This window comes from Lissotriton helveticus, chromosome 7 (genome assembly GCF_964261635.1).
Source record: "Lissotriton helveticus chromosome 7, aLisHel1.1, whole genome shotgun sequence".
Taxonomy (NCBI): domain Eukaryota; kingdom Metazoa; phylum Chordata; class Amphibia; order Caudata; family Salamandridae; genus Lissotriton; species Lissotriton helveticus.
The window spans coordinates 1,021,388,719-1,021,416,000 of NC_136068.1; the positions used below are offsets into that span (position 1 = coordinate 1,021,388,719).

A 27,282-nucleotide genomic window follows, 5' to 3' on the forward strand; every position below is an offset into this window, starting at 1 on the left:
AAACAGGCTGATTACAGGGCCCTGGTCATCGATGCTGCTAGGGTTATGTGCAGTGAGCAGCAGGGTAGACTCTATGATGTGGGTGATAAGGCGGGTAAACTCATTGCGTGGCTTGACAAGAAAGAGAGAGCAAATCAAGTGGTGCCGTTGATTGAGACGCCGCTTGGGAATTGTGTGTCTGATCCTACTGGAATTGTGGACTGTTTCGTGGACCACTTCAAGACGGTCTATGCCTCTGTGAGCAACAGGGATGAGTGTGATTCCCACCTACTGTTACGTGATATCGCTTTACCCTGCCTCTCTGATGAGGATAGATCCTTGATGGACGCTCCCATCACAGTGGATGAGATCGCCGGTGCCATCCGCGCGCTTCGGTCGGGCAAGGCCATGGGGCCCAATGGATTACCCATTGAGCTGTACAAGCTACGGCCGGACAAAATGGCGCCTTATTTGAGGGATATGTTTGTAGAGGCTTTGGATAATGGTGTCCTTCCTGCTGATCAGCGTCTGGCCACCATTGTTGTTATTCACAAGGAAGGTAAGCTGCGCGATCGATGTGCCTCGTACCGGCCCATTTCGCTGCTCAATGCCGAACCCAAGATTCTGGCTAAATTGCTTGCTACTTAACTGGTTAAGGTAGTTGGAGACCTGATCCATCCGGATCAATCCGGTTTCATCCCGCATCGGAATACCGCCCTTAACCTTAGGAGACTCCATGGAGTTCTCGCGAGGGCTGGGACTCTCACGGAGTCGGCCACTTTGGCCTCCCTCAACGCTACTTTGGCCTTTGATACGATAGAATGGCCATATCTCTGGGCGGCTCTCGCTAAGTTCGGGTTCGGCTCTCAATTCATCGCCTGGGTGCGGCTTCTTTATGAGCGTCCACTTGCCCAGGTGGTGGTGAATGGCAGGGTCTCTGGAGCTTTCGCCCTCGGACGTGGCACCCGTCAGGGCTGTCCACTGTCGCCGTTACTATTCGCCCTTGCCTTGGAGCCGTTGGCTGCGTGGCTTCGCTGGGAGCCTTCCATAAGGGGAATCCGGTGGTCCCCGGACTTTGAAGATCGTGTCTCGCTATACACTGACGACATTCTTTTGTACCTCCCCTCTCCCCGAAAGTCCCTGAATGTGCTTTTTGATGTTCTCACCTCTTTCGGTAAGAACTCGGGGCTTGTCATCAATTGGTCCAAGTCATGTGTCTACGTTCTGGCTGGAGATCTCCCCCCGCTGTCCCGTAGATTTCCAATACAGGTGGCTGAGTCTGGTTTTCGGTATTTAGGGATTTTTGTCTTGCTAAACCCCGATGTCCGTTCTGAACGTAATCTTCTGGCCCCTCTCCAGAGGCTTAAACTTGATGTTCTACGATGGCGACGACTCCCCCTTTCCCCATTGGGTCGAGCGGCTCTGTTTAAGATGATGTCGCTCCCCAGATTTCTTTATGCACTCCAGAATTATTATGATCCTATACCTTCGGCGTATTTCCGCGCAGTCGAAGGCCTTCAGAGGCAGCTGTTCTGGGATGGGCGTGCTCGTATTTCCTTACCCAAGCTCACCTTGCCGTGGTATGACGGTGGCATCGCCCTTCCTGATATCAGACGCTATTACTGGGCCTCGCAGCTCAGCACCATCAACCATGTGACTTACGCCCCTGGCTATACTCCCGCCTTTTCAATGGATAAGCATCTCTTGCCTGGCGGGAATTTTAGCAGGGCGCTTTACTCCACGAAGCCACTGGGAGCCCTGACTGGCCCCACGAAAATTGCTGTGCGAGTGTGGCGAGATGCTACTGCCGCTACGGGATGGAGTGATAGATTGACTCGTATGACCCCGCTGTATGATTCTGGTCGATTGGGATATTTATGGAGAACGAAAGGATTTGATAAATGGGAGATGATCGGTATCAGCAGAGTGGAGGATCTCTGGTCCAAGGGGCACGTTAAGACCTTTGAGGCGCTTAAACTGGAATACGAGCTCGATGATAAGGAATACTTCAGGTATATTAAAGTGCGACACGCATTGCTCTCGGTTTCCCCCCCGGGGACTGAGATTCCTGAATCCTCGCCTTTAGAGGACCGCATCCTTGATGGCTATTTGCCTGACAGTACCATATCGCTGCTATACAAGAAGCTCATCAATAACAGGGCTGACTTGCTTGGGCGTCTCAGAACCTTGTGGACCGCAGATGGCCTTGAACTGGATGACGAGGATTGGCAAATGGCCGTCTCCTCCCCTAAGGAGGTCGCCATACCCGCTCGTCTCCGGTTTGTCCAGCTGAAGATTCTCCACCGTGTGTATGTAACGGGTCCGCGTCTGGTGCGAATGGGTTACTCTCTTGATGGACTGTGTAAGCGCGGCTGTGGTATGAGTGGGACTTTTTTGCATATTAGGTGCACGTTATCCAATGGCAATACACATGGCCACCTGTCCCTGTTTCACCTGTTTCTCCTTTTCCTCCTACAGAGATCACGATATTCCATACTATTGCAGGTATTCCCTTATCTCGTTTTTTCCTTTTAAAGTTGACGTTCTTTCTTTTTCTGTTACCTTCTCTCTTTTTTTACCTCTGTTGAATACTACTTGTTATGTTTCAATACTACTCTATCCCTCCCCTCTTTCTCCCGGACCTGTACACTGCAGAAATGTTTTAGTTGTCAGCCCAAAGAGTGAATATCGACTCAAATTTTAACTTTGCAGTACGTTCTCTCCGTGAAAGTGTCAGGGTTATGATATGCTCAAAAAAACATTCACCGTATTTTCATGTATTGCTAACGCATAGAACACGCTTATTTGTATTTTTTTCCCCAGACCAGGTGTAATAATCGTGAGGACAATTTTTGAATCGGCATAGCTTATTTGTACATGTACTTTCGTATCTACAGACTCACATGTACATTGACCAACGATAGTACGATTGTGATTTCTTTTCCCAAGGCGGCAGGACATGCTTAACAGGGTCGCATTGTGAACTATTTCACTGTTGTTATACTGTATTTTTTCAATGACAATGAGATCACGGCACTGGTTTCACTTCACCCCACGCATTCGTAGTTCGCCTGTTTATTTTTTTGTCTGTGCATTTTCGGTTTTTACAGGTATTCGGCCCGGACAGCTGTCTCTACCCAGGCATCTCACTTAGGCTACTGTGTCTCTTTTTCTGCGCTTTCCTACGTTTTTCTGTTCTCAGAATTCGCATTTAGGTCCTTCTGATATCAGACACATACCACTTGGTTAGGTCACTTTTGTTTATTATTCCACGTTAGGTGTTCTTTTTAGAAGTGCCAGTCACTATTTATGTTGTTTCACACAACGTCCTTCTTTTGGTTTCCACACACACTGGTTATTCTCTCTTTCAATATTTCTTCACCCCTAGAATGTGTTCTTTTCAGATAACATTCCCACACCTGTCCTTTGTATCACTTCCAGCCCTGAAGAGTCATTGGGTTAATACCCTTACTGACGAAAAACGTGTCGGCTGGTTTCTTTCTATATGGATCTCCTTTGATAGGAGAAACATTTACATACTAATTAAAACAGGAATGAAAATGAACATTCGTGTGTGATCTTATCCTTGGAAGACTTTAAATTGATTACCCATATCATTAAAACTGTTGTGTGCGCTTGATTGGACAGGAGCAAAAGTTTCCACTGAGAAATCCTCCTCTAAGGGGTCAGTATGTAGTTGCACCCCATGGTACTGAGCCACTCTATTGATAAGCTGTGCGAAAAAAAATTGTCATTGGGTGGTGATGGTCTGGAGGGATATAGATCGGGGTCATTAGTATGATCTGGGTTTTATCATAATCATCCCAGGGGTCTGTGTCCTGTGGAATGGTGTCCTCAATATGTGGCTGTGGCTCAGGTGAGAAACGTGGTGGTGGTGAGGTTGCAGGTGAAATTAGTAAATTTGGATTAAAGGGTAGAGGAGAGGGAGGTGTGTAAGGGGGAAGAGGGTTTAGTACCCATGTCCTTTTTCTTAAGAGGTATATGGTCGTTTTCTAAGGTCTAGCCTCTGTTTATTAGGAAGTGTTGCTCGAAGTTTCCAGTTTCAGGGTCAATATGTAACTGTTTTTGTTTTGGATCCAAAGAATCTGATGGAGGAAGTTCTTTGGATGGAGTGTCTTTGTCCCTTTGTTTATATTCAGAGTGTTTAGGAGGACTTCCATGCTTTTTGGGCTCTGCGCCCTTCGGTGCAGGTTGTTTGAGCTCCGAAGGTTTGGTTTTCCTTGGTTTCGGATCCAAAGGTCTCACTTATGTGTTTTCGACTCCGAAGCTTTCAGTTTAGCCGGTATCGATTCTGAAGCCTGTGGCTTAGCTGGTGTCGGTTCCGAAGCCTTGGCTTTATGCTGTTTCGGAACAGACTCTTTCGATGCTGAAGATGTCTTCGGTACCGGCAGCACAGCGTCAGGCTTGGTCTTTGGTTTCAGTGCCGAAGAGGTCGGTTCGGTACCTGAATCAGGTCGGCTTGATCCAGAGCCAGAGGACTTATCCTTATGTTTCATAGCCGGGCCCGAGGGCGGGCATCTGAAATGGTATCACTGTGTCAACCTGAGCCCGAGGGCAAAGGTGTAACCGGAGTCTTTGGTGTTTTTGTGGGCAGTTGGGGCTAGTTACTCACAATTCGTTGAGCCAGAGTAACGTTCGAGACCTCTTCCATGTCGGAGACATCTGCCTCAGACACAGCGATGTGTTCTTCTTCAGCGCCGGGTTGGAATTCAGACTCTTCTGCGAAGATGTCTGGGCACCGGACTAGTGCCGCGTCTCATCTCGGGACGTCGAGCCCAATGGTCATGAATCGTTTTCTTCTATCGGAATAATCGACATGCCTTGTAGTTGGTTTCTTCGTGATCAGGGGAGAGGCAGAGGTTACAGACCTCGTGCAGGTCAGTGTGTGGGATTTTACGATGCGCTTAGAAAGGGAAACCGCGATCGAAAACAATACCGTTGAGTGGTAAAGGTTCGAAGACGATTCGGAACCGGAGCGGCGCAATACACATCCTAACCCGATGGCGGAAAAAAGCTATCTGGGGATGGAGTCGATGCCCATGCGCACAATCACCGTAAGGAGTCACCTACCTCGTGACTAGGAAGACTTCTTCGAAGAAAAACAAAGTGCAAACATCTGAGCCCAACACCAGATGGCGATCTATGCTAGCGCATATGATCTACAGCTCATATGCCTCGAACATTAAGTTTTAGACTGCTCAACCCAGAGAAAATAAGCTAGAGTGTTGTTACTTACAAAACTATTAGCATTTTTTTCAGTGGATGGCTATAAGTGTCATGTGGAAGCAGGGTGGACCACAGCTTGTTAATAATTCATTGTATAAGTTTACCCTTAGGATGCAAGAAGTTTTTCTACGACCATACTTCCAAAAGTCGGCTAAGAAGGATTCAAGAAGGATCCACCATACCACATGAAGTCTTCCACTTAAATGTGAAAATCTGCCAGAGGGAAGGGACGTTCCAGAGCAATAACATCAGCTCTGGTTGATTCATCTCTCCAGTCTGCCATGATGCATGGTGAAGAGCAGGTGTAGAGTAAGAGGATTCCTTAACTGGCAGTGGCTCTCCAGCACCTTACAAGCCTGCTCCCATGTCAACATACAGAAACCACTCCCTGGCTTCCTGAGCTTAGCAAGATTTAATTTCAAGTTAGAATATTTATCCTACGGATAGTCCACTCATCTGTCAAGTATACAGGTATTTTACACAAAATATCCTCTTACTCAGTCCATTTTTTAATAGGCTACATCATCACTTCATGGGAATTGTGGTCAAGTTGCTAGTGTGTCCAGTTCACTCAATATGGGGAGGAAAGGTTGACCTAACATCCATGACTTCCAAAAGGACTTGAAAGAAAATGATAATTTACACTTACACTCAGCCAGACTAAGCATTCTTAATTTTAATTCCACAAAAAGGTCGATAGGTTATGTCCCCAAAAATAAGACACCAATCTGTGCATCCCTTTGCCTCCCCTGAACCGTACTTCTTTCATATATCGGTCACAAGCATACGATGTATGACAGCTGGAATTGTGGAGCATAGTGAGGCAAATCATATAGGACCAGCGCATGATTGCTGTGATCTAGAAAGGCCAGATGATGGGCATGGAAATGGGAGGGGGAACAGGTGGAGTTTAAGGAGGAGGAGGCATGGGATGGCTAGCCAGGGCAAGGGCCCAATGAAACATGAATGTGATATCAGTTACTTCATTTTGAGCTTTAGATAACTGTAGCAAATCGGATACCTACAAATGTCGCTTGATGCCAGTTATACTGTTTAAATAGCTTGCACAGATTAAAAAAGCTCTTTTTTAAAACAAAACTGTACTTCATTCAACAGCACTGATTACAACCACTTGATGCATGTTCAAATGTCATTTATTGGGACATTTAACCTATTGTCAGTCTACATCCAAATGTAACACTAAAAAATGATTTAAAAAAATTACTTCATAATTTTAAAGTCGGACAGGAACACTACCTTCCTTTAAAGCAAAGCGGATTTGTATAAATAAGTCACTATTTTTATATCAAAATTCACATATAAAATTGCTTCATTTCTATACATTCAAACTAAAGCAGTTATATGGAGGTAAAAATTTAAATACGACAAAATCTCTTCAAAAAGGAAAATAAAGGTGCAAATCCAAAGAACTTTGGGTTGCTGGCAGCTCTTGGTCATACACATCACTGCATATTCATTCCCAAAAGTGCATTATTGGCCAGAATTTAATACTGTTAAATCAATTGCGAGAATTGATGATTACACATAATTCAACCACCCCTGAGTACCCTGTCAGTAATCTAAAGCTCCTCCCACTTTCACACCTCTAGTTATTGAAAGTGATCTCTGGAACTCGAGTTTTACATCATAAAGGGACAAGAGTCATTTTACAAAAATCTAAATAAAAGGGAATATAGATATATATTTAAGTATATATATCCCATCACATTTCCTCTTGAAAGCGGTGGACACATTCCCTGCAGTTCCAGCTGTAGCAGATTAATGTCATTGTGCCCCCCCCCACAGAACCTGATGTGTGAGTATATACGTGTACACAGCGTGCATGTGCATGCAAGCGCGTGCATTAACCTGCCCACATAAACAGCCCTTTCCCTTTTGATTCTCTTGGGTGCTGTACAGAACTCACACAGCTCTGGTTCAAAGGACTTTCAGGGACTCCTCAGGCTCTGCTTTCCTCCCTGCAATATGAGGGCTGGGAGGGAAGTCTCACTGCCCAAAGGGCTCCCTGCAGATGAAATATTCTCAGTCAGCAGCATCTATCCTGCAGAGCTGCTTTATCAGCCTTTCCTTGCAGAATGTTCACAAGGAGCCTTTGCCACCCTCTCAACCAAAGAGGCTGCACTGGGAATAGACAGACATTTCCAGAGCACAGCTCCAGCCAAATCATCAACATAATCCGCTCCAGATATTACTAATGACACTTTATCAGCATTAACTGTGGAACTGGTTGAAGGAAGCTGGGGTGGAAAGCACATCAGGTGTACAGGAAGTGCTCTCAGCAATGTCTCTTCCCCATGCCAGACTCTGCTTCAAATACTAACGCAGACATGCAGTCCTCCGTGGCCTCTTGGCTCCCTCGCTTCTCGGACTGTCTCACCTGGCCCACTGGACCATTAATGACTGGATGTTCAGGAGTTAAAATCTCATCCCACCCAAGCAATGGAGTAGCAAATCTTTCAGTAATGCCTCCCTGACACTTCACCTCTTGTTGCTCCTTCCTTAAGGGCAAGCTGGAGTCTGAGCCATGTAGAATCACAACTTCATGCCATCTCACCGGCAAGACTTTTTCTTGTGTCATATCTGGGCTCATAGTCTCATTCTTTTCCGGTGTGCTCAGGGAGGCTTGCTCGGTTGATGAATTTCCAGGATTCACGGTGTTCAGGTCCTGACATAATGAAGCTGCTGCTGCTTCTTCAAGTGTTGGCTGCTTAGCAGGTTCTGGTTCAGCGGCTAATGGCTCAGCTACCACATTTGGGGCAGGCATAGCTTCTGGCCCTGGTTGTAGTTGTGGAGAGTTTTTCAGCTGGCAGTGGCATAGGGGGCAGGTCTCTTGTACATACAGCCATTTTTTAAGGCATCCAGCATGAAAGAAATGGTTGCAGGGGGTGATAATGGCATTCTTCATGTCCTGTAGAGGAGGTAAAAAAGGCATTTAGAAAAAAGCATATTCAGTGCACATGTTTAGACATACTAAAAAACAAACCCTCTTAAAATTGAGAATCTCCGACTGTTTCAAGGCAATTCGCCAAAGGATGGCGCTTCATTCCCTAAAGTTAGACTCTGCAAGACAAACATTTTACCTTCAATTTGCAACAGCTCCTAAAACCCTCCCTTCTCCCACTGGGAATTCCTGACTTCCTCTCCTATAGACCACTGATCCAAGGGAGTCTATTTAACAAGCATTTGCAATGCAATAGGTCTCGCATTTAGGAGAGATTAAGCTATTGGCATTGTAAATGACAATGGCTTTTATTTTTGTTTTGATAATTAACATAAATAAAAGGCATTGACATTTACAATGCCAATAGCTCGAACCCTTACGAGACATTCTTTTTAAAAATATCTTTATTTTTACTTTATACAGCAGTGTAATTCATAAAACAGAGAATATATACCCAAAAAAAGACAGATTCAAAGAAGTGGCCGCCATTGCCCCGGGTTGCTTAGAAAGTGAAAGCGCACAAGACACACTGAATGTTGCAGGAAAGCATATCGTGCTTGCATGCCTGCAGTAGGACAAACTATTTAAAGAACATAGCGCAAAAAAGACTTAAAAAGACTCACTGTGTAACAGAAGAAAAAGGGCCAGTCCTCATGGGAGGTTACGAATTAAGACAAGGTGGTACTAAGGAGGGACTAACAAGCCTATTAACGAATCAGAAGCCAGCATTTACGAAGGACAATGACACAAGCCAATGAAAAATATAGGCAGAGAGTGGGCTGGGCTTCTGTTCCATACTCCAATACAGCATGCCTCGCAGAGTAGCGCATGCGCTGCCCAAGCTCGACCTAAAAAAATCTGACTTAGCCCCTTGGTTCACACCAAGCAAATTCTCACAAACGCCCTTCACGTAGAAAGGGGTCAGTTCCCTCAGGGATCAGGTTGATTGTACTCACTCACATACAATGGTTTACACCAGTTTGCATCACAGGAGCGCCACACTTAGAAAAGAACCATCGATGAGGACAGGCTAGCAGTGACATCCCCTTTATCAGCAGTGAGGCACTGTAGTCTCACAAAAAAATTGTGGCTCAACAACGCTTTCTACATTCCCTAGGTTAGAAGTCCCACGTGAGACTAGTTACTAAATACCATCAAACTTTTCTTTTTAATCGCAAAATGTTCAGTGGCGTATCTACAGCTTTTGCCGTCCGGGGCGATACCTGAGTTTGCCGCCCAGTGACACTGGTGCAGGTAACAGCAAGGGAGGGGGGGAGATGGGGGTTTAGTCGACAGACGACGACAATTGTTCACCTCTGCCACCCCCAAATAAAGTGCCACCCAGGGAGGACCGCTCCCTCCCAGCAACGTCACTGGCAAAATTAACATATGACATTGAAGAATCACCTGCTAGTCAAGCATGGGCACATATTAAGCCAAATGAATGCCTGAAGGTAGCAATAATCAAGGACACTTATAGACCACAGGGAGATGATGGTCTCATCTAGAATCCCTGGTAGTCAGTCAGGGGTTCAATGTTGTGAAGATAAACTGTGTGATATAGGGAAACTCAAATTTGCTTATTCTGTTGCTTTCTGTAGCACAGCATGTAATTTGCATTATAATAAAATATGTTTGTTGTATATGGCAATCAGTCTTTATAATAGGTAAGCCTCTTCAAATCTGTAATGACACAAAGCATTTAATTTTCTCAAACGTGCAACAATATATAAGATTACAAAGGGCGGGCCAGGGAGAAATACAAATACAGCTCACCTCTCTATGTGAATAACAAAACGAACTCATAGAATGTTTGCCCACCGCATACAAAGCAGATCCAAATAACTGAATTCTAACATGTTCAAGACAATGGTAGTAAAAAAAGAACACATGTACCACATATTTTCTAGCCAACGTCAGTGCATTTATGTTATTGTACGCAGCTTGGGTTGATGATGGTACATAAAAGGAATGACAGATTATGGTAGTTGCCATTGGAATTTCCACTTCAATCCAGCAAAAGAGTTTCCATTGTTATGCTGTATGTAATACAGTAAGATATGGTGGAGCTCTGTGTGATGAAACGGGGAAAGGAAGCTGGTAGCATGATGTAAGTAACCCGATTTATTAGTCCAAAACTAGATATCACCAATTGTTTCATGGAGGATTAGTGTTGTGTGTCGTTAGAAAATCTAGTTGACTCGCCTGTCATGAAAGGACGGATCCAGGTTCACCTTATCGCTGTCGTGTTTATGTCGCTGAAGTCATATTTCCCAGACGTGTCTGGCAAAACGTCTTGGCCCCTTTCACGATTCGGTCTGTCCAAACAAAGGTGGTGCTGGAAGGCTGCAGGCACCTCTCGTGCGTCGGTGTGTCATGTGGAGTATTTTCATGAGGGTACGAGCGGTGCCAGCAGCAGGAACTCTTTCTGGTTATTTTGGAAGAGACCATTGAAACCGGAGCGCGACTGTTGATGGCTGTCATACTAATGCACTTGTTCCTCTGAAAGTGACAGCTACTCTAGTAAGGAAGAGAGAAAAATGCTTACCTTTTACATTTAACATGCACCTTTTTCATGGTGCTCGATGGGAAACCTCCGTGTTCTGTAATATTTGTTTCTAAATATGCTCACAGTGCCGTTTCGGAGCTGCGCTCACTTTGGAGCCATTATTGAAAGGAGTGGTGGAATTTGAAGTGTGTCTGCATGATGTCACACAGGAAGGAATGCCAGGCGGCTAAAAGGGGGTGGTGGATTGAGGGACAGTTACATGACTCAAAAACAATGGTTTGGGGGAAGCAGTATTTAAAGATTCCAAGGGGGGAGAGTGGCTCCTCAGATCTCTTGTCGCCCTTCAGTGTATCCAACAGTGGATGACGACTCCTTTGTGTCCTGGTGGCCCGCATTGTGATTAATGACTAGTATCGCATCGTAAACACAACTATTCAGCAGTGGGTATGGCGTGCTGGACTGAAAAGGTCAATGAAAGGTAAGCTTGGCAAACGTTATTGACTGACTGTTCCTTTACTCTAAAAATGGACCTGTAGCTCCCGCCGTTATCTGTTTTTAGACTACCCGGACTCTCAGGAACAAGGTGCCTTTGTGTTGAAAAAGACATTTAGTTTGCGCTTTCACAGTACTTTACGGATTAAAGTAAAATAAATAAACAGAGCGCAAGGTCCCTGAAGTGGGTGCCGCGCTCTGACAAAGTAAAAATAAATGAATAAACAAACAGCGCAGAGTCCTGAGCTCAGCATGAACAAGCAAACATGTTTGCTGCACTTTAAAGCGCTGGGCTTTATTCAGTGTAAAAAAATACGCTGTTGCCGCTTGTTTATATTTGCATCGTGCTTCACTGCCCTATAAAAAGAAAAAGGGCTTACCGACTAATTGAAGGAGACAGTATAATGCCGCAAGTAAAAGATCCAGTCCTTATAGGGCGGTTCCAAAAGGAGACAGGGCGGTAACCAGGAGGGACCAAGGAGCCTCATTATCAATCAGAAGCCAGCATTTACCATGGACGATGACGCCAGCCAATGAAAAATATGGGCGGGGCTTCCACACCACTTCTAAAAAGAAATACCCTAATACAGCATGCCTCACAATGCGAGCAACTCATGCGCTGCAACGCTAGGCTCGACCTAACAAAAACATGTGCCATTACCTCCAATGCTATAGTAATAGTAATAATGGGGCAACCCGGTGTCCCTCAGAACCTGGGTGTATGTATTAAACACAGTTGGTTCTGTTGCGGTTCAGAAATTGCTTTCAATTGTAGAAGCAGCAGAAGTTTACTTCTACCAATCAATGATGTAAGGAAGGAAAGGAAGTAACGTAACACACACGAAGGTATAGAATTGAATGCTGTATTCAAGTAGAGGTCAACTATTCAAGGCTGTCGCAATTTACAAATCAATTGCAAAATGAATATGTGACTGTGGTGAAAAAGGTGACATGTGGTGAAGCACAAGTTACTTACCTTCGGTAACAATATATCTGTAGGAAACATTAGTTAGGGTTAGATTCCTTACCTTAGAATATCCCCAGGCATCAGACTGGATCCGGAAAGTTTTTGTCAGCAGTACCCTTGCGCGTCGTCAGGCGTCGTCTGCGGATCCGCGTCAGTCGTCGGCGTCGTGATCGCCGGGATGACGTTGTTGGAGTACTTAGATGCCACCCTCGCGCGCTGACATCAGTTCTGTACATAGCTTTCCGCGCCAGGAACGCAGAGCCATGATAGAAACCGACACTGGTTCCATGAAACTAGGGCTCTGAAAGGGATGTCCTTAACCCTAGATATCAATTTGCAGAACGGGGAGGATGGGTGGGGCGGGAAGGATCTAACACTAACTAATCTTTCTTACAGATATATCGTTACCGAAGGTAAGTAACTTGTGCATCTGAAAGAAACGCGTTGGTGTTAGATTCCTTACCTTAGAATAGATACCCCCGCAATACCAACCCCGGTGGTGGGTCTGCGAACCAAGATCACACCTGAAAGTCCTGGAGAACGGAACGGCCGAAAAAGCCATCTCTCCGGACTTGGCTGTCCAGGCAGTAGTGCCTAGCGAACGTGTGCAGCGAGGCCCACGTTGCCGCCTGACAGATGTCCTGCAAGGGGACCCCCCGACCCAGGGAAGTAGTAGCCGCCGTGGCCAGAGTGGAATGGGTGCGCAGCCCAACAGGAGGCTCTTTTTACGCTAAAGAGTAGCACACTTTGATGCCCAAGACGACCCACCAAGAGTGCTTGTGCACCGCCCGTCCCTTCTTAGCGCCCACGTAACCAACAATGAGCTGGTAGTCCACCCGGAACTGGCGTGTGCGATCTAGATAGAAGGAGAGAGCATGTTTTGGGTCCAGACGGTGGAGCCTCTCTTCCTCTTTCGTAGGATGTGGAGGCGGAAAGAAGGTGGGCAAGGTGATGGACTGCCCGATATGAAAGGCTTTGACCACCTTTGGCAGGAAAGAAGGACGAGTCCTCAAAACAACCTTGTCCGGATGGACAGAGAGGAAAGGAGGTTTAGAAGATAGAGCCTGGAGCTCACTCACTCTCCTGGCAGAGTTGATGGCAACCAGGAATGCAGTTTTAAGAGTTAGAAGACGAAGAGGACAGTTAGGAAGTGGCTCAAAGGGAGCGCACATCAGATACGTAAGCACAAGATTCAAGTCCCACTGAGGCATCACAAAGGGAACAGGAGGAAACATGTGTGTGATGATCGGCACCGTAGACGGCCTAAAACAAGGCTGTGTGTTGGCCCCTTACCTCTTTAATCTGTTCATGGCAGATCTGACAGTAATATAAACAACAAAAGGTACCAGAGGGTCTCGAGGGGTGTGCCCACAAAGAACAGAGAGTGTGTTGTGTTTTTTACGTGTACTTTACATGTTTTATAGAGCGGTGCTTCATCTTCCCCTGAGCCGCTGCCAGGTGGGGTGAGGTCAGTCAACCTTACAGATCTAGGTAAGGATTGTGACATATTCGGCTTATGAAATTGTCTTTCCGAATAAATTATAAATCAGGCCATATTAGTATTAAGTGCCTATATGTCAACACTGTTAGTGTGATGCAACGTTTGATCCACATAAAATGGTCCTTCTGGTCAGCCCACTCAATGATGTTAGCTATACCTAACCCATTTTTTCTCCTCAGTGATCAACACAGACTGTAAGGGCATCGGGAGCGTTCAGGTGACTTTTTTGCACTTGCACTGTTACCCTGGTGTCACCTTTCACTTAATTTTTTAACATTCACTTGGTGCAGTAGTTTTTATCTATATTGGTCCTGATGAATGCAAGGGAACAACAGTCCCAGTATTGCAGAAACTAGTTGACCTATCCTGACCTAAAGCAGTCTACCTTATGAGAAGGCCTTAGGTTATATTGTTTTTATACTTTTGGTATGTTAGGCAAACACTGAATAAACTTCTTCTCAAGTGCCTATTCAAACCAATTTTAAATACACTCTTTATTGGTTTTTTTCACTTTATCACTTTTTCCAGCACTGCACACCCCAGTCCCATATCTAGGGCCACTTACCAACATCGAGTGGTCTACCACACCGTCACTGCCATTCTCCTTTGAGGAACCCCCTTACCACCGGGTTGACCTCTTAGTGTGGCACCGAGCTTCTCAGACGGGTGGTACGGATAAAATCCCAAATGATGAAGGGCGGATCCGTATGGTGACTGATGGGTATTTTCCTCATCTTGTTGAGAATCTTCTGTGTTGTATCACTTTGGTTTGCAGGGAAAGGTTGGCTCTCTGTTCTTTGTGGGCACACCCCTCGAGACCCTCTGGTACCTTTTGTTGTTTATATGCCTGTTGGGGATTGTACCCAGAGCGAGGTCTGTAAACTTCCCCTAGGTCCCCCCCTACCGTAGTGTTTTTGTTAGATCTGACAGTAAGCCTAGACCAGAGTAATGCCCATCCTCCCCGGCTAGGTAATTTACGTGTAACACATCTATCCTATGCCGATGATGTGGTGCAATTAAGTCAAACGAGAATAGGCTTACAACGTGTACTGCAAGAACTGACCAGTTACACCAAACAGAATCTGTTAGAAATAAACAGTAAGAAAACCAAGATAATGGTTATAACACGACGCCACAAAGTCCCACCAACTTTCCTAATAGACAATGTTAAGCTGGAAGTGGTGGATAGCTACAGGTATCTGGGGATACAACTAGATAAGTGCCTCAACTTCTCTACTCACTTTAAAGACATTGAAAAAAAGGGTTCCACCCTATTACATGCCTTCACCAACTTAGCGATCGAGCTCAAAGGCCCATTGGTCTCTCCATTTCTAACCACATTGAAAGCAAAGTTACTGCCAACAATAGCATACGGGAGTGTGCTACATCATGGCAAAAGTGCGACACTTATTGACAAAATACAAACCAAAGTCTACAAAACGTGAATTTGTCTTACCAAGCAACACATCACTGGCACAAGTAAGACTTGAATTTGGTTTGCAATCGCAAGTGCTTTTGAAAAAGTATGAGACCATCAAATTTTGGTATGATGTCTGGAGGAATTAGGAAAATTAAGTCTACAGCGCTATGTGGGAAGCAATCCAAAAGAGTCCGAACTCCGAGTACGCTAAGTACTTAAGACAATCGCTAGAAACAACTGAGTTGGCAACTCTCTGGGAAACTAAGCTTCCAGTAATATCATTCAAACAAGTGGTTAAGAAGACTGCCAAAAGGCACTTGCTCCTTAACGATAAGCTAACCTTTAGTCATCGAACCCACGCCTGGATGACTATTAACTCATATAAAAAGCCTGTACCAGCACCCTATTTAGAACTTGCTTTCTCGCCATTTATTAAGCGCAAATACCTCAATTTAAGGTTGGGCAACCTTCCAACAAGTGCAGATCAACCGAAATGGAGGCCCCAAGAAAGTAAAGAATGCGAACTTTGTGGTGCAGGTAAACAAGACTTCATTCACTTGATTTGTATCTGTTCAGCCATGAACCAAGCTCGTCGGTGTTGGCTAAAACCTAAATTCAATGAACACGGAGTACGCACCTGTCGGTCAGCGATTGTTCAAATCCTATGTTCAATGGATCCACAATTGATATGTAGAACAGTCAAATTCATCACCCATTTCGAGAAAAAACGAGGCCCTTGGGAAAGACTCGATCTTGAAACAAGAACTCCTTTCATTGTGGCAGAGCCACGGCCCTCAACAAGCATATCGTTAAGCTAGATTGACGTCTGATTTTATAGACTTTATCTTTTATACAGTAGTGTCAATATCCTGCTTTTAAACACTGTGGTATTTTTTATATTGTAATGGTTTTAATTAACTAAACAATAAAGAATTACTTACTTACTTAAATGTGTGTGATGCCTTTCAAGAATCTATTTACAAAAGGGGACTTGAAAAGAGAAGGCTGATCAGGAAGCCTTAAGAAGGCTGAAATGGCCGAGAGGTAGCCTTGATAGTGCCCAGAGCAGACCCCTGCTGGGCAAGAGAAAGAAGGAAGAGGAGAACCTCTGAAAGTTGGGCAGAGAGTGGATTCACACCCTTTGCTGTGCACCATGCCACAAATTTGTTCCACCTGTAGGCGTATACCAATTTTGTGGAGGGACGCCTGGCTGCCAGAATCGCATCACAGACTTTAGGAGGCAAGTCAAATGGCCTCAACTGTCGTGGCTCAATCTCCACGCATGTAGGTGGAGACTGGACAGGTTCGGGTGGAGGAACGTCCTCCTGAAGAGGCAGACAAATCGGGGGATCGACTGACATGCTGAGTAGCTCAGGATACCAGTATCTTCGTGCCCAGTCCGGAGCCACAAAGATGACTTGGGCCTGGTCTCGCCTGATCTTCTTCAGCACTCTGGGCAGAAGTGGTATAGGCGGAAAGGCGTACAACAGACCGCAGCTCTACTCGCTACGAAAAGCATCTCCGAGCGAGTGACGCCTTGGAAATTCCAATGCGCAGAACTGATGACATTGCGCGTTCTCTTCGGTGGCGAATAGATCTAACCAAGGCTCTCCCCACTGTCGAAAGAGACCTTGCGCCACGTCAGAGTTCCGACGCCATTCGTGATCCATCATGCACCGGCAGCGCAGTTCGTCCGCCCTGGCGTTCAGGGAACCTGCCAGGTGTTGAACCACCAGGGTGACGCCCTGGTGTTCCAGCCATGTCCAGAGGCGCAGAGCCTCTTGACAAAGGGTCCACAACCCCACCCCGCCTTGTTTGTTGCAGTACCACATGGCGGTGGTGTTGCCCGAGAACACCTGCACTACACTTCCCCGGACAGAGGAAAGGAATGCCTTCAGTGCAAGACGGATCGCCCGCAGCTCCAGAAGGTTGATATGGAACCAGGACTCCGCCGGAGATCAGAGGGCTCAGATCTCCGCCTCTCCCACGTGGCCCCCCCATCCCAGGAGGGACGCATTCGTCACTACTACGTGCTCCGGTTGGGGTAGGGAGAGGGATCTGCCGCTGACCCAATCGCGGTTCGTGAGCCACCACTGCAACTGACTCGCAGTGCCCTCCGAGATCAGGACATGTTCGGACAGGTTACCCTGATGCTGTGCCCACTGAAACTTCAGGTCCCACTGCAGAGCCCGCATCCGCCACCTGGCGTGATGCACCAGAAGGATGCAGGAGGCCATCAGCCCCAGGAGCCGCAGTGTCAACCTGACCGAAACTCGGGATGAAGGGACTGAAACTTCAGGTCCCACTGCAGAGCCCGCATCCGCCACCTGGCGTGATGCACCAGAAGGATGCAGGAGGCCATCAGCCCCAGGAGCCGCAGTGTCAACCTGACCGAAACTCGGGATGAAGGCTGAAAGATCAGAATCATAGCCTGAATATCCAGAACCCGCTGCTCGGGAGGATAAACCCGAAACTGCCCGAGTCCAGAACCGCTTCGATGAAAAGAAGCTTCTGAGAGGGGCACAGGTGTGACTTTGGTACGTTGATGGAGAACCCCAGCGAGTGCAGGAGGTCGGCCATAGTCTGGAGGTGGGAGACGACTGTTTGGGGCGAGCCCGCCTTCAACAACCAATCGTCGAGATAGGGGAAGACTGAAACCCCTGATCTGCGCAGACGAGCTGCGACCACCGCCATCACTTTCGTGAACACCCGAGGGGCACTGGTATGGCCGAAGGGGAGCACGGTAAACTGAAAGTGCTCGTGGCCTACCGTGAAGCGCCGGTGAGCCGGCAGGACGGGGATGTGAAAATAAGCGTCCTGCAACTCCAACGCTACCATCCAGTCTCCAGGGTCTAGGGTAGCTAGGACCTGAGCTAAAGTCAGCATCTTGAACTTCTCCTTCCCAAGGAAGCCGTTGACGCTCCGGAGGTCCAAGATAGGGCGTAGGCCTCCTTTGCTCTTCTTGGGTACCAGAAAGTAGTGGGAGTAGCAACCATGTCCTACTTCTGGCCCAGGGACGCACACGATGGCCCCCTTAGCCAAGAGGGCCGGCCATAACTTCCTCCTGCAGAAATTGCAAGTGATCCCCCGACATGCGGTGGCATGGCTGGAGGGGTCCCCTCGAAGGGGAGGGAGTAGCCCCTTCGGACGATTTGCAGCACCCACCTGTTCGACGTGATGGAGCGGCAGTGGAGGGGGTGATGGCGAACCATGCCCCCCACTGGCGTCAAAAGGGCCTGAAATGCCGGACTAGGAAGGCTTAGAGGCAGATGCTGCGGGGGCGGAAGTGGACTGACCCTGCATTGTCCCCCGGTACCGCTACAGCGGTAACCACATCCGTGTTGACACTGGTTCTGCGGCCTGTGGCTGGCTGGATGTGTGGGGGCGTCCCTTCCTTGGTCACGAAAGCGGCGAAAAGCGGAAGTTTGCTGGCGCTGTCCCAGGCCCAAGGACTTGGCCATAGCCCTGGAGTCCTTAAAACGCTCTAGCGCACTATCCGCTTTGTCGCCAAAGAGACGACGGCCATTGAAGGGCATGCACATGAGTTCGGCCAAGACATCCCCCGAGAAGTTGGCAGACCGCAGCCAGGCGTGGCAATGAACCACCCACCGTCGTGGAAATCGCTCTGCCCAGCGAGTCCGTGGTGTCAATTCCACATCTAATAGAGTACCGTACTGCATCCCGCCCCTCCGCCAGGGCTTGGGCGAGCCATGTCCGGGCCTCCTCTGGACACTGTGGCAGCACCTCCGCAACCGTATCCCACAGAGAGTGGGTGTAACGGCCCAAAAGGCAGGCGGTGTTGACAGACCACGGCCCAAAAGGCAGGCGGTGTTGACAGACCGCAGCCCCAAACTCAGAGAGGAGAACAGTTTCTTCCCAAACTGATCATACCTTTTGGATTCCCGATCCGGAGGAGCGGTCTGGGACGTAGAGGCCTGAATCACCAGGTTCTCGGGGGTGGGGTGAAAGGACAGAAAGCAGGGGTCGCCCGGAGCCGGGCTGTGGCGTCGGGCTACGTTCCAGGGAGGTCTGTAGCGGGCTTGGACCAGGTGTCCATCAGAACGTCGGTGAGGGCCTCGTTAAACAGCGTAGAGGATTCGATGAGCTTGCCTGCGGTTTGAGCACCTCAGTCGGAAGATTAGTCCTCACGACCGCGAAAGGGAGCTCAAGATCCAAGGCCTTGGCTGCCCTGTTCAACACCACACTATAAGTAGCCCCCTCCTCCGAAGCCACTGAGGGAGGAGAGATGAATCCAGTGTCAGGCGAAGTGTCTAGAACACTGGCCTCCCCCAGCTCGTCTGCCCAGTCCTGGCTTAACTGGCACGGCTGTGCCAGAGGGTCCTAAGACCCCTCCCAGTCCTCCTCGTCATACATCTCCTGGAAACTAGGCAAAAATGATGGAGCCGGGTCGTAGGTGAATTGGTCACTCATCGGAGACGGCGCCGCTCTGGCGTCGCACCCGGACGGCATTGGGAGCGACACCCTCTGGGTCGGTGCCAGTGGAGGAGTTGTGAGGTCGACTGGCGACGCCCGGATCCATGCTTGGATCCTGCGGGGTCCTGGGGCCTCAGGACCGGAGTCGACGACGGCGCTGGGGCCAAAGCACCCGACCGCACCGGGGCCGGAGCTGCCGGCCCAAAAGGGCTCCCAGTCGGACCCGCGGGGCCCGAAAGCACCTCGACAGGTGCCGACATAGGGAAGTGAGTCCTCATGGCCACGAGAAAGTCACGTATCTCCTCCGGCGTCACGTGCAGCCTAGGGACTGGCGGGTGTGGAGCTTGACACGGCTCCGGTGGAGCCGCGCGGGCAGTGTCGCCCGAACCCCGGCCACGTCGCGTTAACGTCGAGGGGGAGTCAGAGGAGCAAAGACGCCTCTTCGACTTTTTTCGAATGCCTCGACTTACCGGAAGACTTGGAGCCCGACGAGTGATGGTGACTCGACAAGCGGCGATGACTGCAGCTCCGTGACCAGTCCCTCGACTTCCTCCTCGACCGGGACCTCGAGCGGCCGACTGCCGGAGCTCGAGCAGCTTACGGGACCGCTCCCGTCTAGCCTTCGAGGTCAAGGCCCGGCAGTCGGGGCACGACTTGTCATCGTGGTCAGCCCAGAGGCAGTAAAGGCACCGATGGTGGGGGTCGGTCACCGACATCAGGCGGTGACAGGCGTCGCAAGGTTTAAAACCAGGCATCCCTAACGGCATCGAAAAGTGATAAAAAGAGATCAAAAAAGTTAGTCAAAAAATGACTGGAGTACTGCTCTTCCCGGATTTGTGCTTGCTGGCGCGGAAAAAAGAAGAACTGGCGTCAGCGCGCGAGGGCGGCGTCTAAGTACTCCGACAACGTCATCCCGGCGATCACGACGCCGACGACGGACGCGGAGCCGCAGACGACGCCTGCCAGCACGCAAGGGTACTACTGACGAAAACTTTCCAGATCCAGTCTGACGCCTGGGGATATTCTAAGGTAAGGAATCGAACACTAACGTGTTTCTTTCAGATTGGTGACATAAACAGTACACTATGTACAAGACAAATCAACGTGAGAAATGGGAAGGGGAGACGATTTCTGTTTATCTTTATGATTGTTGCACATACGCTGCAAGGTCCAAAATGATTTAAAATATGATCATGAGCATTGTGTAGACATATCAAGTGCATCGACGTTTTGACCCTACAAATGCGCAATAGAATGAAAGGCGTCAAGGTGGGTCTTCTTCAGGAGAGGGGGTGGGGCAGCGTAAGGGATTAATTAAAACTGGCATCCGGTGTGTGTTATGCAACAAGGATAAAAATAATTGAAAGGAAGGGCAATAGTCAAGCTTGAATACAGCATTCAATTCTATACCTTGGTGAGTTATGTTATTTCCTTTCTTTCCTTAAATCATTGATAATTGCTAGAAGTAAACGTGTGCGGCTTCTACAATTCGAAGCACTTTGTGAACCCCAACAGAACCAACTGTTTTTGTGTTTATTACCTCCACTGCAACAGTTGCCCAGCCCTGATCAAAATAGGCGAATTTGACATGTGGTAATTCTCCATTTGCGTTTGCTCCCCTCAACAAAAATATCTACCCAGCCATGTTTGCACACATGAGCTCTGCCAAACAATCAGTGCACAATATAAGCGCAGATCATGGCTAAAAAGGCCAGGCCATGGTTAAACCGGCCAACAACATAGTCCCTCACTCCCATCCCTCACAACTTTCTCCACTGAGTATTACTGCCCACACAATTGGCTCGGCCAACATTAACATCCTTGCATCACAAAAAGCCCTTGCACCCTATTAATATTCAGAGCCTTTAAGGTCCTTTGTTATCTCCATTAAAATGTTCTTTCTATTATGTAAATGTATATCGTTACTTGTATTGGACAAATGTAGGTAGGAAGCAATGGAGCACAAACTAACGGGAGCTATCCCTGTCTCCTAGAAAATAAGAAAACGTGAAGCTGCAGAAAAGCCAACTGTGATCAAAAAGTAATACACATACCAGGGCCGTTCTCACCAACGTAATAATCTGCATATGAAAAGTAAAAAAAATGTTTTCGTTGTTTTGTCCATGTTAGCAGTGTGCTATTAAAACTGTCATTTTTTTTATGTTCCCCTTTCGAATATATAAGGCACTTTTAGTACCATGGTCAACCAAATTAAACTTTAATATGCAGCTGCCACTTACTGCCTAGGGAAAGATCTCCCACCAAAACAAAAGCAGTTATAAGAAGCTACTTTATGGTTGTTCTCCATATTAAATGTCATGAAACTAGACCTATCACATGCTAGTGGCAATTATAATAAAATAAATCCAAACATGGAAAGGCTCTAGCACGCACATGTATTCAAGTGTAATCAGATATTTCGGTAATAGGTGCAGATTGGTATAATCTCCTGAGTGAGAGATATGAGTAAACAAAATAAACCAGCGTTTTCCTCCTGTGGAAAGAGTCTCCAGTCTGCACTCAGTTCAATGATGTTTCAATAATTCAGATTGTAATCCAAAAAGTGTTCAGAAAATGTTCATTTATTTTCTTTTTTCATAACTTTACCCTTTGGGACAATATATTCACGTTTACAACTTAAACAAAATTTAACTATTATACTTCATCAGGGGCCCGTTCCTACAAAACCAGAAAAAACTATATTCAATAAGAAATTAATTCAATCTTAATATGAGTAATAGCCATGCACACTTTGTGCTGTTAATAATGGTGAACAAACCTCTATAAATGTATATGATGATTTAACTGATAATTTCTGTAATGTCTTCTCTTATTTCCTCGTAGCAGTGTTCTTTAAAGTGTGATGCCGGGTGAAAAGAAAAAAAACAGTAGCGGGGGTAGTTGCCAAGATGGCTGAGTGAGCAGACATGAAAATAGTCCCTCCACTCCAGCATTGACCAAAATAGCCATATCCTGGAGTGCCCAGCCTTCGGAGAGCGATACCCGGACAGGTATGTCTCTGGGGACGCCGGGGGGCGTCATATGGAGATTTGATCCAGGCTGATTCCCCGGAACGAAATGAGAGCGCCTGGAGCGTGCATCGACGCGCAGCAGCTGCCTTCGAGCGAGGAGCCCACCACAGTTGGAAGCAGAGGCTAGCTGCGATCGTCCACTACCCTGCTGGAGAGTGTAGAGATGCAAAAACAACAATTGATGGACAGAATACAGAACAATGTCATACATTCACCCCAGTACAGAGATCTGGGCCTAAATCCATCGTTGTTTTGCACTCCACACCACCCCAGGTCAGACATGGCCACATGCAAATCAGCCTTGACCCTGTGCCTCATGGGAACAGTCCAACCCGAACTGCCAAGCCATGTCTTTCCTGGACCGGAATCAAGCATCCAAGGATCGGTTTCTGGCTATCAGCCTTCATCAGCCTGGATAGCTTGACTCCAGTGGTGTGGAGAGCATGGGACTCACGTCTGAGCATACCCATGCCACTCGGGGTGACAAATGCAAAAACAGCAATTGATGGACAGAATGCAGAACAATGTCATACATTCACCCCAGTACAGAGATCTTGGCCTAAATCCATCTTTTTTTGCACTCCACACCACCCCAGGTCAGACATGGCCACATGCAAATCAGCTTTGACGCTGTGCCTCATGGGAACAGTCCAGCCCGAACTGCCAAGCCAGGTCTTTCCTGGACCGGAATCAAGCATCCAAGGAACGGTTTCTGGCTATCAGCCTTCATCAGCCTGGATAGCTTGACTCCAGTGGTGTGGAGAGCATGGGACTCACGTCTGAGCATACCCATCACACTCGGGGTGACAAATGCAAAAACAACAATTGATGGACAGCCCGAGTGGGATCCAGGCTGATGACGGCTGATAGCCAGAAACCGGTCATTGGATGCTTGATTCCGGTCCAGGAAAGACATGGCTTGGCAGTTCGGGCTGGACTGTTCCCATGAGGCACAGGGTCAAGGCTGATTTGCATATGGCCATGTCTGATCTGGGGTGGTGTGGAGTGCAAAGAAAACATGGATTTAGGCCCAGATCTCTGTACTGGGGTGAATGTAAGACAATGTTCTGCATTCTGTCCATTCTGCATTCTGTCCATCACCTGTTGTTTTTGTCTTTGTCGCCCCGAGTGGGATGGGTATGCTCAGACGTGAGTCCCATGCTCTCCACACCACTGGAGTCAAGCTATCCAGGCTGATGACGGCTGATAGCCAGAAACCGGTCCTTGGATGCTTGATTCCAGTCCAGGAAAGACATGGCTTGGCAGTTCGGGCTGGACTGTTCCCATGAGGCACAGGGTCAAGGCTGATTTGCATATGGCCATGTCTGACCTGGGGTGGTGTGGAGTGCAAAAAAACGATGGATTTAGGCCCAGATCTCTGTACTGGGGTGAATGCAAGACAATGTTCTGCATTCTGTCCATCACCTGTTGTTTTTGGAGAGTGTAGAGAGGCTTGGGGCAGCGGAGCGGGACCCACAGCACCAGTCGCAAATCGCCCGCCACGGGGGACAGCGGCCGAGACCGGTGAGGAGAAAGGCTTGGCTGCAGATAGCTGTTAAGCCCCGGGGACCCGGCGAGGCGGAGGCTGCCCTTGTGACACCCGATCCCAAGGGAACTGAGCGCCAGGGGTAGTGTTGTCAGATTTTTTAACCATTCTCTAGCCCAAAGCCAACCAAAAAGGAGCGCTGTATATATATTTATAACCTGGCAACTAGCACAAACCAAAATGTTGCCGCACAACCCGACAAATATAGCCCAATTGTACGTGATCTAGCCCACACTGGCAACACTGGCCAGGGGCCTGGAAGGCTCGAGAGGGAAAGCCGGAGAGAAAGGTGAGAGTGCGGGGGCAGCATAACAGGCCCAACACTGACCACAGCCTGGAGGCGGGGGAGGTCACCGATGCACCAGACATACCACCTGCCTAATTCTCACTCGCCCAGAGGACACACAGAGGGGCCTTACTGTGAGGGATGAGCCCCACTGTCTGGCGAGGAAGGAACACACCACCCATGAACCATAATTGCTGTTAGGCACTCCCGGTAGGTCACGCGGGCTGCCGGGGACTTGGGGAGATTCCCACGATAAAGGGCTTTCAAACAACAGAGTCCCCACCACCGTTAAAGCTCTCAGGATGTGCTATGTTTCAGGGGTGAGGCCCAGGGTGGGCGTCTGGGGCCTAACAGCCAAGGAATCCTCAGCTAAGGGAGTTGGAGAGGCTTCTGACTCAAATGCTCGTTGTGGGCTACAACCGGGCAGAGTGGTGAAGCGTCCCCGGCCCCCCTACGACTAGGGCCCAATTGGGCAGCAGTGGTGCCTTCCTAGCTTTGCCAGCAGTGGAGACCTGCTCCTCCTCAGAATCACTGTGACAGCTGTGGGGATTTGCTTGTGGGTGGTGCGGTGATCGCCCCGGCCCTTCTGCTCACAGGAACAAATATGGCGAAGGTGCGGACCAAGAAAGAGCGACCCATGAAGGAAATGCTTATCAAGCAACCTACCCTACCTGCGACCTCTGATGCCCACTCACCCTGGCCTGAGAATGATGGAGGTGATGCACCGGTGACAAGGTCATATATGGATACCCTCTTAACAACAATGAGAGAGGACCTACAGTTTATCAAGAAAGACTTGTCCCAGGATCTACAAGGAGTCTCGAAAGAGCTGTCAGAGCTGGGAAATCGGGTGGACGCCCTAAATAACCACAAGATTACTAGAGACGAAGAAATTGAGCATCTTAGACAAGAACTCATCCGACTCACGGACCAACAACTAGACCTCCAGTCACTCGCTAAGGATCTAGAGAAGAGGTCTAGGAGCAATTACATCCAAATCCTGAATCCCCGGTGGCCGCCTAGGCCGGAAATATGGAGGAATATGTAAAGGAGCTCTTTGCACATCTTTTAGTGGATGTCCAGGCTGCAGACATGAGAACAGGCAGGGATCACCAAACGGGCATGCCTAGGGCCTCAAATCTGCCCCCAGCGGATATCCTGGCATGTATTCACAGCTTCCCATTGAAGGAGCGCATCCTCCGGAAAGCGAGTCTCTCTGCTCTGGTACACTGATTGTGGCCACTCCCTCAAAGTTTTCAAGATCTTTCGGCCATCATGCTACGGAAAAGAAGTGGCCTTTCTGCGGGAGCACAACACTTCGTATTCTTGGGGCCATCCCTTTCGACTAATCTTTAGGAGGGAGAAGATAACTCATTAGCTGCGCACCTTCAGAGCAGCCTCGGACCTTCTCCATATAGACACCATGGAGGGAGTCACCAGGAATAGCAAAAGGCCGGGCCCTGGGCCTAGTAGGTATCCGAGGTGGAGGAGGAGGTTGATGGCCAAGGGGCTGGCAAAACTGGACTCGGCTACAATCGCTCAAGAGAGAAAAGCAGTTTTGGAGAGCACAATCAACACAGCGATGATGTAGAGGATGCACAGTAACCCAGGATTTCATGCTACAGTAGGAAAGGCCGGGGGGAAGAAGGGGGGTAGATTAATTGTTTTTAGTTAATAGGTACCAATGCTTGAGATCGCCAAGGACTTTAGAACTAGCTGACTCTGCAACACCCACACATAAATTACTGTACCGAGGCATAGTACAGGTAGAACCACCCCTTCCTGGACAAAAGAGCGATGGGATGACACATAGCTTGACCCTACACTCACACGATGACTGACGAAACTTTGAAGATGCTCTCTCTTAGCGCGAAGGTTTTGAACAACCCTGTCAAAAGGAGGGCCACTGTTTCATACCAAGAGCACACAGAGGCCAATATATAGTTAATTTTAGTCATAAAAGTAGAAGTTTTGGGCACTTTTGTGTTGCAGTGTAACACTTTATTACTTTAAATCACTTTACATCATTTTTCACATCAGGCTTATTTTTCGTTATGAAAGAACTTCCAGATTAGTAAGGACATTTAAACACGGAATAGATTACGAATGCTTGAAATTGTTAAGACGTGGTATATGAGATTTTACTGGTATGCTCTCCGGGAGACAGTAGTTGAGATTACCATCGTATCCACTAGTTGTAATTTTTACTCCACGGTTTCAGATGAACTTCAGACGGTGACCAGATCAGCAATTCTGCGTAATAACCGCGTTTACCAAAGAGGTAGGTGCACAACTTAAGTGCTCCGCTCTTCAACGTTTCCATTTTTTTAGTAGCACAACATAACAAAAGCATGAGGCAGATACTCGGCCTACTCGCCTATCTTATTGATTAGTGGGAGATTTTTTCTCTGTCTAAACACCATTTTTAGTTTAAGTTTCACAATTATATGCATGAGATAAACGGTTTACCTTCACCGGTCAGTTAAATAATATCGCAAATTTTTTTGAATAACGGTTTAACATTGAGCACCCTAACATTCACTACTTGATTTTTATTCCACCCGGCATCACACTTTAAAGAACATTACTACGAGGAAATAAGAGAAGACATTACAGAAATTAAAAGTTAAACCATCATATATTTATTTTATTTTATTTAGGAAGTTTTCTATAGCGCTGTCAAGACCCGGAGGTAGCAGAGCGCTTTACAGTAATAGAATGACAAAAATGTGAATAAACATATACATAGAGTAAACATAAACATAAACATAAACATAACATATGTAAGGTATAAGCATTCAATGAGTGACATTGTAAGCGGAACATGGGTGAGTTGCCGAGCTTCTTTGGTTATGGGATTCACTGTAGTCACATAGTTCAGGGGTTGCTTGCTGACCCCGGTTATGC

At 47.7% G+C, this 27,282-nt stretch overlaps 1 protein-coding gene across 2 annotated transcripts in view; it reads right to left on the minus strand.

Annotated features, from left to right (window-relative positions):
- Positions 1-6,362: 6,362 nt before the first annotated feature.
- The window catches only part of RNF145 (ring finger protein 145), a 353,477-nt gene continuing 332,557 nt past the window's right edge, over positions 6,363-27,282 (minus strand). For both annotated transcript variants that reach the window (XM_078653727.1, XM_078653728.1), the window contains exon 11: positions 6,363-8,155. In XM_078653727.1, the coding sequence (XP_078509853.1) occupies positions 7,523-8,155 (633 nt within the window). In that variant the 3' untranslated portion in view covers positions 6,363-7,522. The remainder of the gene's footprint in view (positions 8,156-27,282) is intronic.